General features: G+C 43.8%; 1 protein-coding gene across 1 annotated transcript in view; it reads right to left on the reverse strand.

Annotated features, from left to right (window-relative positions):
* Positions 1-11969, reverse strand: part of LOC127924643 (thyrotropin-releasing hormone-degrading ectoenzyme-like) — a 247018-nt gene extending 235049 nt beyond the window's left edge. Inside the window, exon 1 of the mRNA XM_052509358.1 lies at positions 10708-11969. Within this exon, the coding sequence (XP_052365318.1) occupies positions 10708-11426 (719 nt within the window). The 5' untranslated portion in view covers positions 11427-11969. The remainder of the gene's footprint in view (positions 1-10707) is intronic.
* Between the last annotated feature and the right edge of the window lie 3982 nt (positions 11970-15951).

Below are 15951 nucleotides of genomic sequence, written 5' to 3' on the forward strand. Positions count from 1 at the left end.
TATGGAGTGAGGGCTGAGGACACGGTGCCGTATGGAGTGAGGGCTGAGGACACGGTGCCGTATGGAGTGAGGGCTGAGGACACGGTGCCGTATGGAGTGAGGGCTGAGGACACGGTGCCGTATGGAGTGAGGGCTGAGGACTGAGGACGGTGCCTATAATATAATAATAATAATATATGCCATTTAGCAGATGGCTGGGCTTTTATGAGGACACAGTCATGTGTGCATACATGGAGTGAGGGCTGGTCCCGGGGCTGAACCCACTACCCTGGCTGAGGAAGCACCATGCTCTATGGACTGAGGGCTGAAGGACACTACATACACCATGACGCATGATGTTTCCAGTAAAACAGATTGCAACGTTGTCACGGTTTGTGTTCGACCACTGAATGTGAATATTGGACAGAGGCTCCCAGAAGGACACTGCTGAGAGCGCTTAACTGGCTATTTATTCTGAAATGAATGCCAATGCCAATATGTTACTCCATGCAAACTAACACTGCAGATGTAGATCGAACAGACTCATTCACTAAGGCACTGCTTTGCAAATATCAATTTAGGAAACATGTTGGTAGAACTCAACAGAAGTAAGAATAGATGGACTGAATTCAACTTGCGTGATCGGGCACGAAAGGCCAACTGGGGTGCGGTATAAAAAGTAACACATGTAAATATATATTTGTCAGTGTTTACCTTGAAATAGTTTCCTTGTCTTCTGTTTAGTTAATAACTCCATTGGTTCCAGGTCGACCACAGTGAAGATGCAGAAACTCACTACTTACCTTCATCTGCTTAGTCTGCCCTCATATTTACAGCAGAGAACATTGACGTCTTTTACCCAGTTTGGTTTATCATGATAACCAAGGCAAAAAACTATTTGACCAACAGTTGCATTAGTGAGTTTAATTGAAGAAAAAAAAAGTTCCACCGAGCAAAAACGTTATAAAATGTAATTTATAATAATTCTGTAAGTACAGAAATTGTTTACTCAGTGGGACATTAGTATCCAACTCGTCGGTGACGACTGTATGGAGATTGTGACAGAGACTATGTGAGTTTATTACAGTATTATAGACACTATGAACCCCTTACAGTATTATAGACACTATGAACCCCTTACAGTATTATAGACACTATGAACCCCTTACAGTATTATAGACACTATTAACCCCTTACAGTATTATAGACACTATGACCTGGGATTTACTATGGTCTTCTAGATTAACCCCTTACAGTATTATAGACACTATTAACCCCTTACAGTATTATAGACACTATTAACCCCTTACAGTATTATAGACACTATTAACCCCTTACAGTATTATAGACACTATGACCTGGGATTTACTATGGTCTTCTAGATTAACCCCTTACAGTATTATAGACACTATGACCTGGGATTTACTATGGTCTTCTAGATTAACCCCTTACAGTATTATAGACACTATTAACCCCTTACAGTATTATAGACACTATGAACCCCTTACAGTATTATAGACACTATTAACCCCTTACAGTATTATAGACACTATGAACCCCTTACAGTATTATAGACACTATTAACCCCTTACAGTATTATAGACACTATTAACCCCTTACAGTATTATAGACACTATGAACCCTTTACAGTATTATAGACACTATTAACCCCTTACAGTATTATAGACACTATTAACCCCTTACAGTATTATAGTCACTATTAACCCCTTACAGTATTATAGACACTATTAACCCCTTTACAGTATTATAGACACTTAACCCCTTACAGTATTATAGACACTATGACCTGGGATTTACTATGGTCTTCTAGATTAACCCCTTACAGTATTATAGACACTATGTCCTGGGCTTTACTATGGTCTTCTAGATTAACCCCTTACAGTATTATAGACACTATTAACCCCTTACAGTATTATAGACACTATGAACCCCTTACAGTATTATAGACACTATTAACCCCTTACAGTATTATAGACACTATTAACCCCTTACAGTATTATAGACACTATTAACCCCTTACAGTATTATAGACACTATTAACCCCTTACAGTATTATAGACACTATGACCTGGGATTTACTATGGTCTTCTAGATTAACCCCTTACAGTATTATAGACACTATTAACCCCTTACAGTATTATAGACACTATTAACCCCTTACAGTATTATAGACACTATTAACCCCTTACAGTATTATAGACACTATTAACCCCTTACAGTATTATAGACACTATTAACCCCTTACAGTATTATAGACACTATTAACCCCTTACAGTATTATAGACACTATTAACCCCTTACAGTATTATAGACACTATTAACCCCTTACAGTATTATAGACACTATGAACTGGGATTTACTATGGTCTTCTAGATTAACCCCTTACAGTATTATAGACACTATGAACCCCTTACAGTATTATAGACACTATGACCTGGGATTTACTATGGTCTTCTAGATTAACCCCTTACAGTATTATAGACACTATTAACCCCTTACAGTATTATAGACACTATTAACCCCTTACAGTATTATAGACACTATTAACCCCTTACAGTATTATAGACACTATTAACCCCTTACAGTATTATAGACACTATTAACCCCTTACAGTATTATAGACACTATGAACCCCTTACAGTATTATAGACACTATTAACCCCTTACAGTATTATAGACACTATTAACCCCTTACAGTATTATAGACACTATTAACCCCTTACAGTATTATAGACACTATGAACCCCTTACAGTATTATAGACACTATTAACCCCTTACAGTATTATAGACACTATTAACCCCTTACAGTATTATAGACACTATTAACCCCTTACAGTATTATAGACACTATTAACCCCTTACAGTATTATAGACACTATTAACCCCTTACAGTATTATAGACACTATGAACCCCTTACAGTATTATAGACTCATTTACTATTAACCCTTACAGTATTATAGACACTATTAACCCTTTACAGTATTATAGACACTATTAACCCCTTACAGTATTATAGACACTATGAACTGGGATTTCAAACTGTACTATGGTCTTCTAGATTAACCCCTTACAGTATTATAGACACTATTAACCCCTTACAGTATTATAGACACTATTAACCCCTTACAGTATTATAGACACTATTAACCCCTTACAGTATTATAGACACTATGAACTGGGATTTACTATGGTCTTCTAGATTAACCCCTTACAGTATTATAGACACTATTAACCCCTTACAGTATTATAGACACTATTAACCCCTTACAGTATTATAGACACTATTAACCCCTTACAGTATTATAGACACTATTAACCCCTTACAGTATTATAGACACTATGAACTGGGATTTACTATGGTCTTACTAGACTTAACCCCTTACAGTATTATAGACACTATTAACCCCTTACAGTATTATAGACACTATTAACCCCTTACAGTATTATAGACACTATTAACCCCTTACAGTATTATAGACACTATTAACCCCTTACAGTATTATAGACACTATTAACCCCTTACAGTATTATAGACACTATTAACCCCTTACAGTACATTATAGACACTATTAACCCCTTACAGTATTATAGACACTATGTCCTGGGATTTACTATGGTCTTCTAGATTAACCCTTACAGTATCATAGACACTATGACCTGGGATTTACTATGGTCTTCTAGATTAACCCCTTACAGTATTATAGACACTATGTCCTGGGATTTACTATGGTCTTCTAGATTAACCCCTTACAGTATTATAGACACTATGACCTGGGATTTACTATGGTCTTCTAGATTAACCCCTTACAGTATTATAGACACTATGTCCTGGGATTTACTATGGTCTTCTAGATTAACCCCTTACAGTATTATAGACACTATGTCCTGGGATTTACTATGGTCTTCTATGTAGAAGAACCCCTTACCTTCTAACGACTCTTGTGTGGCTTGTGAGCGTCATCATAGAGCCAAACCGGTGCGTGTTGGTGAGAAGCTGTTCATAGATGGGTCATAACAGTTTGTTTTCAAACCGTTCGGAATTTACAAACGTTTTTTGGGGAGAACCGTTTTCGGTATCTCACAAACACCGTTTCCCTGTCTCACAAACACCGTTTCCCTGTCTCACAAACACCGTTTCCCTGTCTCACAAACACCGTTTCCCTGTCTCACAAACACTGTTTCCCTGTCTCACAAACACCGTTTCCCTGTCTCACAAACACCGTTTCCCTGTCTCACAAACACCGTTTCCCTGTCTCACAAACACCGTTTCCCTGTCTCACAAACACCGTTTCCCTGTCTCACAAACACCGTTTCCCTGTCTCACAAACACCGTTTCCCTGTCTCACAAACACCGTTTCCCTGTCTCACAAACACCGTTTCCCTGTCTCACAAACACCGTTTCCCTGTCTCACAAACACCGTTTCCCTGTCTCACAAACACCGTTTCCCTGTCTCACAAACACCGTTTCCCTGTCTCACAAACACCGTTTCCCTGTCTCACAAACACCGTTTCCCTGTCTCACAAACACCGCTCTAGGCTGTTCATATCTGTTGTAGGATGTATAGTTTTGATACCAAAATGTACTTTATAAGGGTATTATACAATGTGATGCTTTTATTTAAAAAAATGCCACCAGAGGGTGTCGGAGTTGAACAGGCGCAGTCCCTCATTAATCACACACACTAATGGTTGGTTATCAGCGGATACAGAACTCAATGTTTTGAAAGGGGGCTTGAAGCCCAAAACGGGCGCGTGTTACCGTGGGACTCAGATGTTACCGTGGGAGTTCAGATGACAGCGTCACGCGCTGTTTTGAAGTAGGCACTTGGGCTGAGAGACAGACATGACAGCATAAAACCTGGTCAAAAGTAAAGGCTGCTTCGTAATATAATGTACTGTACAGGCTGTAGGTTAGTGGACTGTACAGGCTGTAGGTTAGTGGACTGTACAGGCTGTAGGTTAGTGGACTGTACAGGCTGTAGGTTAGTGGACTGTACAGGCTGTAGGTTAGTGGACTGTACAGGCTGTAGGTTAGTGGACTGTACAGGCTGTAGGTTAGTGGACTGTACAGGCTGTAGGTTAGTGGACTGTACAGGCTGTAGGTTAGTGGACTGTACAGGCTGTAGGTTAGTGGACTGTACAGGCTAGGTTAGTGGTTAGTGGACTGTACAGGCTAGGTTAGTGGACTGTACAGGCTGTAGGTTAGTGGACTGTACAGGCTATAGGTTAGTGGACTGTACAGGCTGTAGGTTAGTGGACTGTACAGGCTGTAGGTTAGTGGACTGTACAGGCTATAGGTTAGTGGACTGTACAGGCTGTAGGTTAGTGGACTGTACAGGCTACTGTAGGTTAGTGGACTGTACAGGCTGTAGGTTAGTGGACTGTACAGGCTATAGGTTAGTGGACTGTACAGGCTGTAGGTTAGTGGACTGTACAGGGCTACAGGTAGGTTAGTGGACTGTACAGGCTGTAGGTTAGTGGACTGTACAGTGGGCAGGCTGTAGGTTAGTGGACTGTACAGGCTGTAGGTTAGTGGACTGTACAGGCTGTAGGTTAGTGGACTGTACAGGCTGTAGGTTAGTGGACTGTACAGGCTGTAGGTTAGTGGACTGTACAGGCTGTAGGTTAGTGGACTGTACAGGCTGTAGGTTAGTGGACTGTACAGGCTGTAGGTTAGTGGACTGTACAGGCTGTAGGTTAGTGGACTGTAGGCAGACTGCTGTAGGTTAGTGGACTGTACAGGCTGTAGGTTACTGTGGACTGTACAGGCTGTAGGTTAGTGGACTGTACAGGCTATAGGTTAGTGGACTGTACAGGCTATAGGTTAGTGGACTGTACAGGCTATAGGTTAGTGGACTGTACAGGCTATAGGTTAGTGGACTGTACAGGCTACTAGGTTAGTGGACTGTACAGGCTGTAGGTTAGTGGACTGTACAGGCTGTAGGTTAGTGGACTGTACAGGCTGTAGGTTAGTGGACTGTACAGGCTGTTAGGTTAGTGGACTGTACAGGCTGTAGGTTAGTGGACTGTACAGGCTATAGGTTAGTGGACTGTACAGGCTGTAGGTTAGTGGACTGTACAGGCTGTAGGTTAGTGGACTGTACAGGCTGTAGGTTAGTGGACTGTACAGGCTGTAGGTTAGTGGACTGTACAGGCTGTAGGTTAGTGGACTGTACAGGCTATAGGTTAGTGGACTGTACAGGCTGTAGGTTAGTGGACTGTACAGGCTGTAGGTTAGTGGACTGTACAGGCTATAGGTTAGTGGACTGTACAGGCTATAGGTTAGTGGACTGTACAGGCTATAGGTTAGTGGACTGTACAGGCTGTAGGTTAGTGGACTGTACAGGCTGTAGGTTAGTGGACTGTACAGGCTATAGGTTAGTGGACTGTACAGGCTGTAGGTTAGTGGACTGTACAGGCTGTAGGTTAGTGGACTGTACAGGCTGTAGGTTAGTGGACTGTACAGGCTGTAGGTTAGTGGACTGTACAGGCTGTAGGTTAGTGGACTGTACAGGCTATAGGTTAGTGGACTGTACAGGCTGTAGGTTTGGACTGTACAGGCTGTAGGTGGACTGTACAGGCTGTAGGTTAGTGGACTGTACAGGCTGTAGGTTAGTGGACTGTACAGGCTGTAGGTTAGTGGACTGTACAGGCTATAGGTTAGTGGACTGTACAGGCTGTAGGTTAGTGGACTGTACAGGCTGTAGGTTAGTGGACTGTACAGGCTGTAGGTTAGTGGACTGTACAGGCTGTAGGTTAGTGGACTGTACAGGCTGTAGGTTAGTGGACTGTACAGGCTGTAGGTTAGTGGACTGTACAGGCTGTAGGTTAGTGGACTGTACAGGCTGTAGGTTAGTGGACTGTACAGGCTATAGGTTAGTGGACTGTACAGGCTATAGGTTAGTGGACTGTACAGGCTATAGGTTAGTGGACTGTACAGGCTGTAGGTTAGTGGACTGTACAGGCTGTAGGTTAGTGGACTGTACAGGCTATAGGTTAGTGGACTGTACAGGCTATAGGTTAGTGGACTGTACAGGCTATAGGTTAGTGGACTGTACAGGCTGTAGGTTAGTGGACTGTACAGGCTGTAGGTTAGTGGACTGTACAGGCTGTAGGTTAGTGGACTGTACAGGCTGTAGGTTAGTGGACTGTACAGGCTGTAGGTTAGTGGACTGTACAGGCTGTAGGTTAGTGGACTGTACAGGCTGTAGGTTAGTGGACTGTACAGGCTGTAGGTTAGTGGACTGTACAGGCTGTAGGTTAGTGGACTGTACAGGCTATAGGTTAGTGGACTGTACAGGCTGTAGGTTAGTGGACTGTACAGGCTGTAGGTTAGTGGACTGTACAGGCTGTAGGTTAGTGGACTGTACAGGCTGTAGGTTAGTGGACTGTACAGGCTGTAGGTTAGTGGACTGTACAGGCTGTAGGTTAGTGGACTGTACAGGCTGTAGGTTAGTGGACTGTACAGGCTATAGGTTAGTGGACTGTACAGGCTATAGGTTAGTGGACTGTACAGTCTATAGGTTAGTGGACTGTACAGGCTGTCGGTTAGTGGACTGTACAGGCTGTAGGTTAGTGGACTGTACAGGCTGTAGGTTAGTGGACTGTACAGGCTGTAGGTTAGTGGACTGTACAGGCTATAGGTTAGTGGACTGTACAGGCTGTAGGTTAGTGGACTGTACAGGCTGTAGGTTAGTGGACTGTACAGGCTGTAGGTTAGTGGACTGTACAGGCTGTAGGTTAGTGGACTGTACAGGCTGTAGGTTAGTGGACTGTACAGGCTATAGGTTAGTGGACTGTACAGGCTATAGGTTAGTGGACTGTACAGGCTATAGGTTAGTGGACTGTACAGGCTATAGGTTAGTGGACTGTACAGGCTATAGGTTAGTGGACTGTACAGGCTATAGGTTAGTGGACTGTACAGGCTATAGGTTAGTGGACTGTACAGGCTATAGGTTAGTGGACTGTACAGGCTGTAGGTTAGTGGACTGTACAGGCTGTAGGTTAGTGGACTGTACAGGCTGTAGGTTAGTGGACTGTACAGGCTATAGGTTAGTGGACTGTACAGGCTGTAGGTTAGTGGACTGTACAGGCTATAGGTTAGTGGACTGTACAGGCTGTAGGTTAGTGGACTGTACAGGCTATAGGTTAGTGGACTGTACAGGCTAGGTTAGTGGTTAGTGGACTGTACAGGCTATAGGTTAGTGGACTGTACAGGCTAGTAGGTTAGTGGACTGTACAGGCTATAGGTTAGTGGACTGTACAGGCTATAGGTTAGTGGACTGTACAGGCTATAGGTTAGTGGACTGTACAGGCTATAGGTTAGTGGACTGTACAGGCTATAGGTTAGTGGACTGTACAGGCTATAGGTTAGTGGACTGTACAGGCTGTAGGTTAGTGGACTGTACAGGCTGTAGGTTAGTGGACTGTACAGGCTGTAGGTTAGTGGACTGTACAGGCTATAGGTTAGTGGACTGTACAGGCTGTAGGTTAGTGGACTGTACAGGCTGTAGGTTAGTGGACTGTACAGGCTGTAGGTTAGTGGACTGTACAGGCTGTAGGTTAGTGGACTGTACAGGCTGTAGGTTAGTGGACTGTACAGGCTGTAGGTTAGTGGACTGTACAGGCTATAGGTTAGTGGACTGTACAGGCTGTAGGTTAGTGGACTGTACAGGCTATAGGTTAGTGGACTGTACAGGCTATAGGTTAGTGGACTGTACAGGCTATAGGTTAGTGGACTGTACAGGCTATAGGTTAGTGGACTGTACAGGCTATAGGTTAGTGGACTGTACAGGCTATAGGTTAGTGGACTGTACAGGCTGTAGGTTAGTGGACTGTACAGGCTATAGGTTAGTGGACTGTACAGGCTATAGGTTAGTGGACTGTACAGGCTATAGGTTAGTGGACTGTACAGGCTATAGGTTAGTGGACTGTACAGGCTATAGGTTAGTGGACTGTACAGGCTATAGGTTAGTGGACTGTACAGGCTGTAGGTTAGTGGACTGTACAGGCTATAGGTTAGTGGACTGTACAGGCTATAGGTTAGTGGACTGTACAGGCTGTAGGTTAGTGGACTGTACAGGCTAGGTTAGTGGACTGTACAGGCTGTGGAGTGGACTGTACAGGCTGTAGGTTAGTGGACTGTACAGGCTGTAGGTTAGTGGACTGTACAGGCTGTAGGTTAGTGGACTGTACAGGCTATAGGTTAGTGGACTGTACAGGCTATAGGTTAGTGGACTGTACAGGCTATAGGTTAGTGGACTGTACAGGCTATAGGTTAGTGGACTGTACAGGCTGTAGGTTAGTGGACTGTACAGGCTGTAGGTTAGTGGACTGTACAGGCTGTAGGTTAGTGGACTGTACAGGCTGTAGGTTAGTGGACTGTACAGGCTGTAGGTTAGTGGACTGTACAGGCTATAGGTTAGTGGACTGTACAGGCTGTAGGTTAGTGGACTGTACAGGCTGTAGGTTAGTGGACTGTACAGGCTGTAGGTTAGTGGACTGTACAGGCTATAGGTTAGTGGACTGTACAGTCGGTAGGTTAGTGGACTGTACAGGTTAGTGGACTGTACAGGCTATAGGTTAGTGGACTGTACAGGCTGTAGGTTAGTGGACTGTACAGGCTGTAGGTTAGTGGACTGTACAGGCTGTAGGTTAGTGGACTGTACAGGCTGTAGGTTAGTGGACTGTACAGGCTATAGGTTAGTGGACTGTACAGGCTATAGGTTTGTGGACTGTACAGGCTATAGGTTAGTGGACTGTACAGGCTGTAGGTTAGTGGACTGTACAGGCTGTAGGTTAGTGGACTGTACAGGCTAGGTTAGTGGACTGTACAGGTGGTTAGTGGACTGTACAGGCTATAGGTTAGTGGACTGTACAGGCTATAGGTTAGTGGACTGTACAGGCTGTAGGTTAGTGGACTGTACAGGCTGTAGGTTAGTGGACTGTACAGGCTGTAGGTTAGTGGACTGTACAGGCTGTAGGTTAGTGGACTGTACAGGCTATAGGTTAGTGGACTGTACAGGCTATAGGTTAGTGGACTGTACAGGCTGTAGGTTAGTGGACTGTACAGGCTGTAGGTTAGTGGACTGTACAGGCTGTAGGTTAGTGGACTGTACAGGCTATAGGTTAGTGGACTGTACAGGCTATAGGTTAGTGGACTGTACAGGCTATAGGTTAGTGGACTGTACAGGCTATAGGTTAGTGGACTGTACAGGCTGTAGGTTAGTGGACTGTACAGGCTGTAGGTTAGTGGACTGTACAGGCTATAGGTTAGTGGACTGTACAGGCTGTAGGTTAGTGGACTGTACAGGCTATAGGTTAGTGGACTGTACAGGCTATAGGTTAGTGGACTGTACAGGCTATAGGTTAGTGGACTGTACAGGCTATAGGTTAGTGGACTGTACAGGCTGTAGGTTAGTGGACTGTACAGGCTGTAGGTTAGTGGACTGTACAGGCTATAGGTTAGTGGACTGTACAGGCTATAGGTTAGTGGACTGTACAGGCTGTAGGTTAGTGGACTGTACAGGCTGTAGGTTAGTGGACTGTACAGGCTGTAGGTTAGTGGACTGTACAGGCTATAGGTTAGTGGACTGTACAGGCTGTAGTTTAGTGGACTGTACAGGCTATAAACACAACGCTAACTCACACGTCATCATGCCATGGGGTGTGGATGCATAGAGTAACTGTAAATGTAAAGGGTTACCTTCTCTCTCCCTGCAGCATATATGAGCTGCGGAAAAATCCCAGGAGTTCACTTTCTATTTGAGCGTCGAAAGTAATGTTTACTTTATACGTCCTCATGGGCTTCAGTTCCCTGTGCAAAGCGATCACATAAACCTGGTTTCCCGGGTAATGGAATTGGCGGTGGATTCTCATGACACCGGGTTTTTTATTATCCGAGTAAACCGCCACTTTCTCCACCTCGAGGCGGTCGGTGTGAAGCACTATGAATTTGGTCGAGTTCACACACTCGAATTCAATGTTCACTTCCCCGGAGAAGGTAAAGTTATCCATGTACACTGAGAGACGCAGGTCGTAGTGCCGGGGCCGGAGAGATGTCGGTAACCGGAGGTGTCTCCACGGCTGGGCTTCTTCATCTTTGTGGTTCCCGTTCCCGTCCCGTGACCCGTTGAACTTGGCGTTAGAGCCATTGCCCCCTCGTGAGCTGCTCTCCCCAGCGCACTCCTCGAACCGGACGCTGAGGAGAACCGCGATGGCCGTGACGACGATGAGGGTGAGGATGGAGATGGCGAACCCCAGGACCAGTTTCTTGTGGACGGTGATGCTTCGCTCCGTGGTCCGGGGCCGAACCACCATGCTATCAGCCCATTGGTCCGACAGGCCGTTCCTCATGTTATTATCCTCTATCCCCATCGGAGTGAATGATAAGCCCTTGTTGCCAAGCTTATCCTCCAAAGACATACTCTGCCGAATCAGAATATGAGGCTTGGTTGGGGTCCGGGCGCAAAAGGGAAAGGAAATCCCGATAACAGAGTGTCATCAGTCAGGTCTATTAGCTGCCACTTAGAATAGTCAGGAATATGTGGCGGAGATGAGCACAGCTGATGCCCCGTTGAAGTGGCCGGCTGTAGCAAATGCGACGCGGAATCATAAAGAAATCAACTTTCCTGATAGACTGAAATCAGGTTTAAATCACAAACTCGGGTATTGGAGTTTAATATGCTATCCTAATTGTTATCTATCTGCCTTCACGGCCTCCATCTCCGCGCACACAAAGTGTTGCACAGAACACAATCCATCGCGGGGACTGATGCTGCTGCTGGTGCTGGTGATGCTGTTACTGATGGTCCTCACCCTCCGAGCTGTGTGCTCATATTGAGAGCTGCTCCCACATCTACAATATAAAGGACTCTCTCTCTCTCCGTCTCTCTCTCTCTCTCCGTCTCTGTCTCTCTCTCTCTCGCGCTCTCTCTTTCTCGGGCTCTCTCTCTTTTGCTCCGTCTCTCTCTATCTCTCTCTCTCTCTCTCTCTATCTCACTCTCTCTCTCTCGCTCTCTCTCTCTCTCATTCAGCGCTGTAGGAATCTCAGCCTACTTCTTCTTGTAAGAAGGAACTCACGATGGATTTCAACCAGTTAGGAGAAAAAAAACAATTACCAACGCCAGAGAGCGAATGAGTTTCCCAGCCCCTCTTGCTTTGCCAGAGAACAAATAGACCTAGAACATTGCGAAATGCGCAGTAGGACAGAGTAGGAGAGCTCTCCCTCCCTCCGTGCAGAATAGCAGGCTCATCTCCTCGCTCGGTGAGAATACTGTAGGATGGATAGAAACAACGCCTAGTCAGGAAATTATATAGGTCTATGTGGGAAAAGACTTCAACTGTAGTCAGGAGGGGGGGGGGGGCTACGGCAGGCTACACACAGCAGTGGTGCAGCAGCCAACCCAGTCGGGCTGCCTGCCACCTATTACCAGCCTACCTAAATAGACTACATCATGGCATTCATGCTGAGCGTGATAATGAAGGTAGTAGCCTGTTTTAACATGAGTAGCAATAATACCATAGCCTATCTGAAACATTTACGCACGGACATTGCGCACGGATTTAGGGGGTAATTTTGACACGAGCATAAATCTAAATGATGTGATACATTGTATTAAAAAAAAAAAATTCATAATCTCAGAAACACTTTGTTACAGTGTCTTCAGTGACTCCAGAGGAGTGATATCAATGGCTGTGGTCTCCTGTACAGTCATTTGATGTTCGCCATCTTGTGGACCTGGAACAAAGCGCAGCCTAATTGTTGATCATTTCCCAGCCAGTAATGCACACGGACGGTGTTATTATTCCTATTCCCGTTAACACTTTTCTCAAACCAGCTCAACTAATAGTCACACACACGAGTCTGTAGAAGATACCCCACGCTGTGTTTTGTCATCGGTCTGGAGGCCTGGAATAGAACACGTATAATGACAATTCTCTATTCAGCCCCAAGTCAGAAAATATAGTTACAAGAACAACATACTGACACTTGATTAGGTAGTTATAGTCCCTATGTTCCCCTATAGTTCAGGTAGTTATAGTCCCTATGTTCCTCTATAGTTCAGGTAGTTATAGTCCCTATGTTCCCCTATAGTTCAGGTAGTTATAGTCCCTATGTTCCTCTATAGTTCAGGTAGTTATAGTCCCTATGTTCCCCTATAGTTCAGGTAGTTATAGTCCCTATGTTCCCCTATAGTTCAGGTAGTTATAGTCCCTATGTTCCTCTATAGTTCAGGTAGTTATAGTCCCTATGTTCCCCTATAGTTCAGGTAGTTATAGTCCCTATGTTCCCTATAGTTCAGGTAGTTTATAGTCCCTATGTTCCCTATAGTTCAGGTAGTTATAGTCCCTATGTTCCTCTATAGTTCAGTTATAGTAGTTATAGTCCCTATGTTCCCCTATAGTTCAGGTAGTTATAGTCCCTATGTTCCCCTATAGTTCAGGTAGTTATAGTCCCTATGTTCCCCTATAGTTCAGGTAGTTATAGTCCCTATGTTCCCTATAGTTCAGGTAGTTATAGTCCCTATGTTCCCCTATAGTTCAGGTAGTTATAGTCCCTATGTTCCCTATAGTTCAGGTAGTTATAGTCCCTATGTTCCCTATAGTTCAGGTAGTTATAGTCCCTATGTTCCCCTATAGTTCAGGTAGTTATAGTCCCTATGTTCCCTATAGTTCAGGTAGTTATAGTCCCTATGTTCCCCTATAGTTCAGGTAGTTATAGTCCCTATGTTCCCTATAGTTCAGGTAGTTATAGTCCCTATGTTCCCTATAGTTCAGGTAGTTATAGTCCCTATGTTCCCCTATAGTTCAGGTAGTTATAGTCCCTATGTTCCCCTATAGTTCAGGTAGTTATAGTCCCTATGTTCCCCTATAGTTCAGGTAGTTATAGTCCTATGTTCCCTATAGTTCAGGTAGTTATAGTCCCTATGTTCCCTAGTTCAGGTAGTTATAGTCCCTATGTTCCCCTATAGTTCAGGTAGTTATAGTCCCTATGTTCCCCTATAGTTCAGGTAGTTATAGTCCCTATGTTCCCTATAGTTCAGGTAGTTATAGTCCCTATGTTCCCCTATAGTTCAGGTAGTTATAGTCCCTATGTTCCCTATAGTTCAGGTAGTTATAGTCCCTATGTTCCCCTATAGTTCAGGTAGTTATAGTCCCTATGTTCCCCTATAGTTCAGGTAGTTATAGTCCCTATAGTTATAGTTATAGTCCCTATGTTCCCTATAGTTCAGGTAGTTATAGTCCCTATGTTCCCTATAGTTCAGGTAGTTATAGTCCCTATGTTCCCCTATAGTTCAGGTAGTTATAGTCCCTATGTTCCCTATAGTTCAGGTAGTTATAGTCCCTATGTTCCCCTATAGTTCAGGTAGTTATAGTCCCTATGTTCCCCTATAGTTCAGGTAGTTATAGTCCCTATGTCCTATGTTCCCCTATAGTTCAGGTAGTTATAGTCCCTATGTTCCCCTATAGTTCAGGTAGTTATAGTCCCTATGTTCCCTATAGTTCAGGTAGTTATAGTCCCTATGTTCCCCTATAGTTCAGGTAGTTATAGTCCCTATGTTCCCTATAGTTCAGGTAGTTAGGTCCCTAGTTTATAGTCCCTATGTTCCCCTATAGTTCAGGTAGTTATAGTCCTATGTTCCCTATAGTTCAGGTAGTTATAGTCCCTATGTTCCCTATAGTTCAGGTAGTTATAGTCCCTATGTTCCCTATAGTTCAGGTAGTTATAGTCCTATGTTCCCTATAGTTCAGGTAGTTATAGTCCCTATGTTCCCTATAGTTCAGGTAGTTATAGTCCCTATGTTCCCTATAGTTCAGGTAGTTATAGTCCCTATGTTCCCCTATAGTTCAGGTAGTTATAGTCCCTATGTTCCCTATAGTTCAGGTAGTTATAGTCCCTATGTTCCCCTATAGTTCAGGTAGTTATAGTCCCTATGTTCCCCTATAGTTCAGGTAGTTATAGTCCCTATGTTCCCTATAGTTCATAGTTCAGGTAGTTATAGTCCTATTCCCTATAGTTCAGGTAGTTATAGTCCCTATGTTCCCTATAGTTCAGGTAGTTATAGTCCCTATGTTCCCCTATAGTTCAGGTAGTTATAGTCCCTATGTTCCCTATAGTTCAGGTAGTTATAGTCCCTATGTTCCCCTATAGTTCAGGTTATAGTTATAGTTCCCTATGTTCCCCTATAGTTCAGGTAGTTATAGTCCCTATGTTCCCCTATAGTTCAGGTAGTTATAGTCCCTATGTTCCCCTATAGTTCAGGTAGTTATAGTCCCTATGTTCCCCTATAGTTCAGGTAGTTATAGTCCCTATGTTCCCCTATAGTTCAGGTAGTTATAGTCCCTATGTTCCCTATAGTTCAGGTAGTTATAGTCCCTATGTTCCCTATAGTTCAGGTAGTTATAGTCCCTATGTTCCCCTATAGTTCAGGTAGTTATAGTCCCTATGTTCCCTATAGTTCAGGTAGTTATAGTCCCTATGTTCCCTATAGTTCAGGTAGTTATAGTCCCTATGTTCCCTATAGTTCAGGTAGTTATAGTCCCTATGTTCCCTATAGTTCAGGTAGTTATAGTCCCTATGTTCCCTATAGTTCAGGTAGTTATAGTCCCTATGTTCCCCTATAGTTCAGGTAGTTATAGTCCCTATGTTCCCCTATAGTTCAGGTAGTTATAGTCCCTATGTTCCCTATAGTTCAGGTAGTTATAGTCCCTATGTTCCCCTATAGTTCAGGTAGTTATAGTCCCTATATAGTTCAGGTAGTTATAGTCCCTATGTTCCCCTATAGTTCAGGTAGTTATAGTCCCTATGTTCCCCTATAGTTCAGGTAGTTATAGTCCCTATGTTCCCCTATAGTTCAGGTAGTTATAGTCCCTATGTTCCCTATAGTTCAGGTAGTTATAGTCCCTATGTTCCCCTATAGTTCAGGTAGTTATAGTCCCTATGTTC

The sequence above is a fragment of the Oncorhynchus keta genome, unplaced genomic scaffold (assembly GCF_023373465.1).
Source record: "Oncorhynchus keta strain PuntledgeMale-10-30-2019 unplaced genomic scaffold, Oket_V2 Un_contig_4383_pilon_pilon, whole genome shotgun sequence".
In the NCBI taxonomy this organism is placed as follows: Eukaryota; Metazoa; Chordata; class Actinopteri; order Salmoniformes; family Salmonidae; genus Oncorhynchus; species Oncorhynchus keta.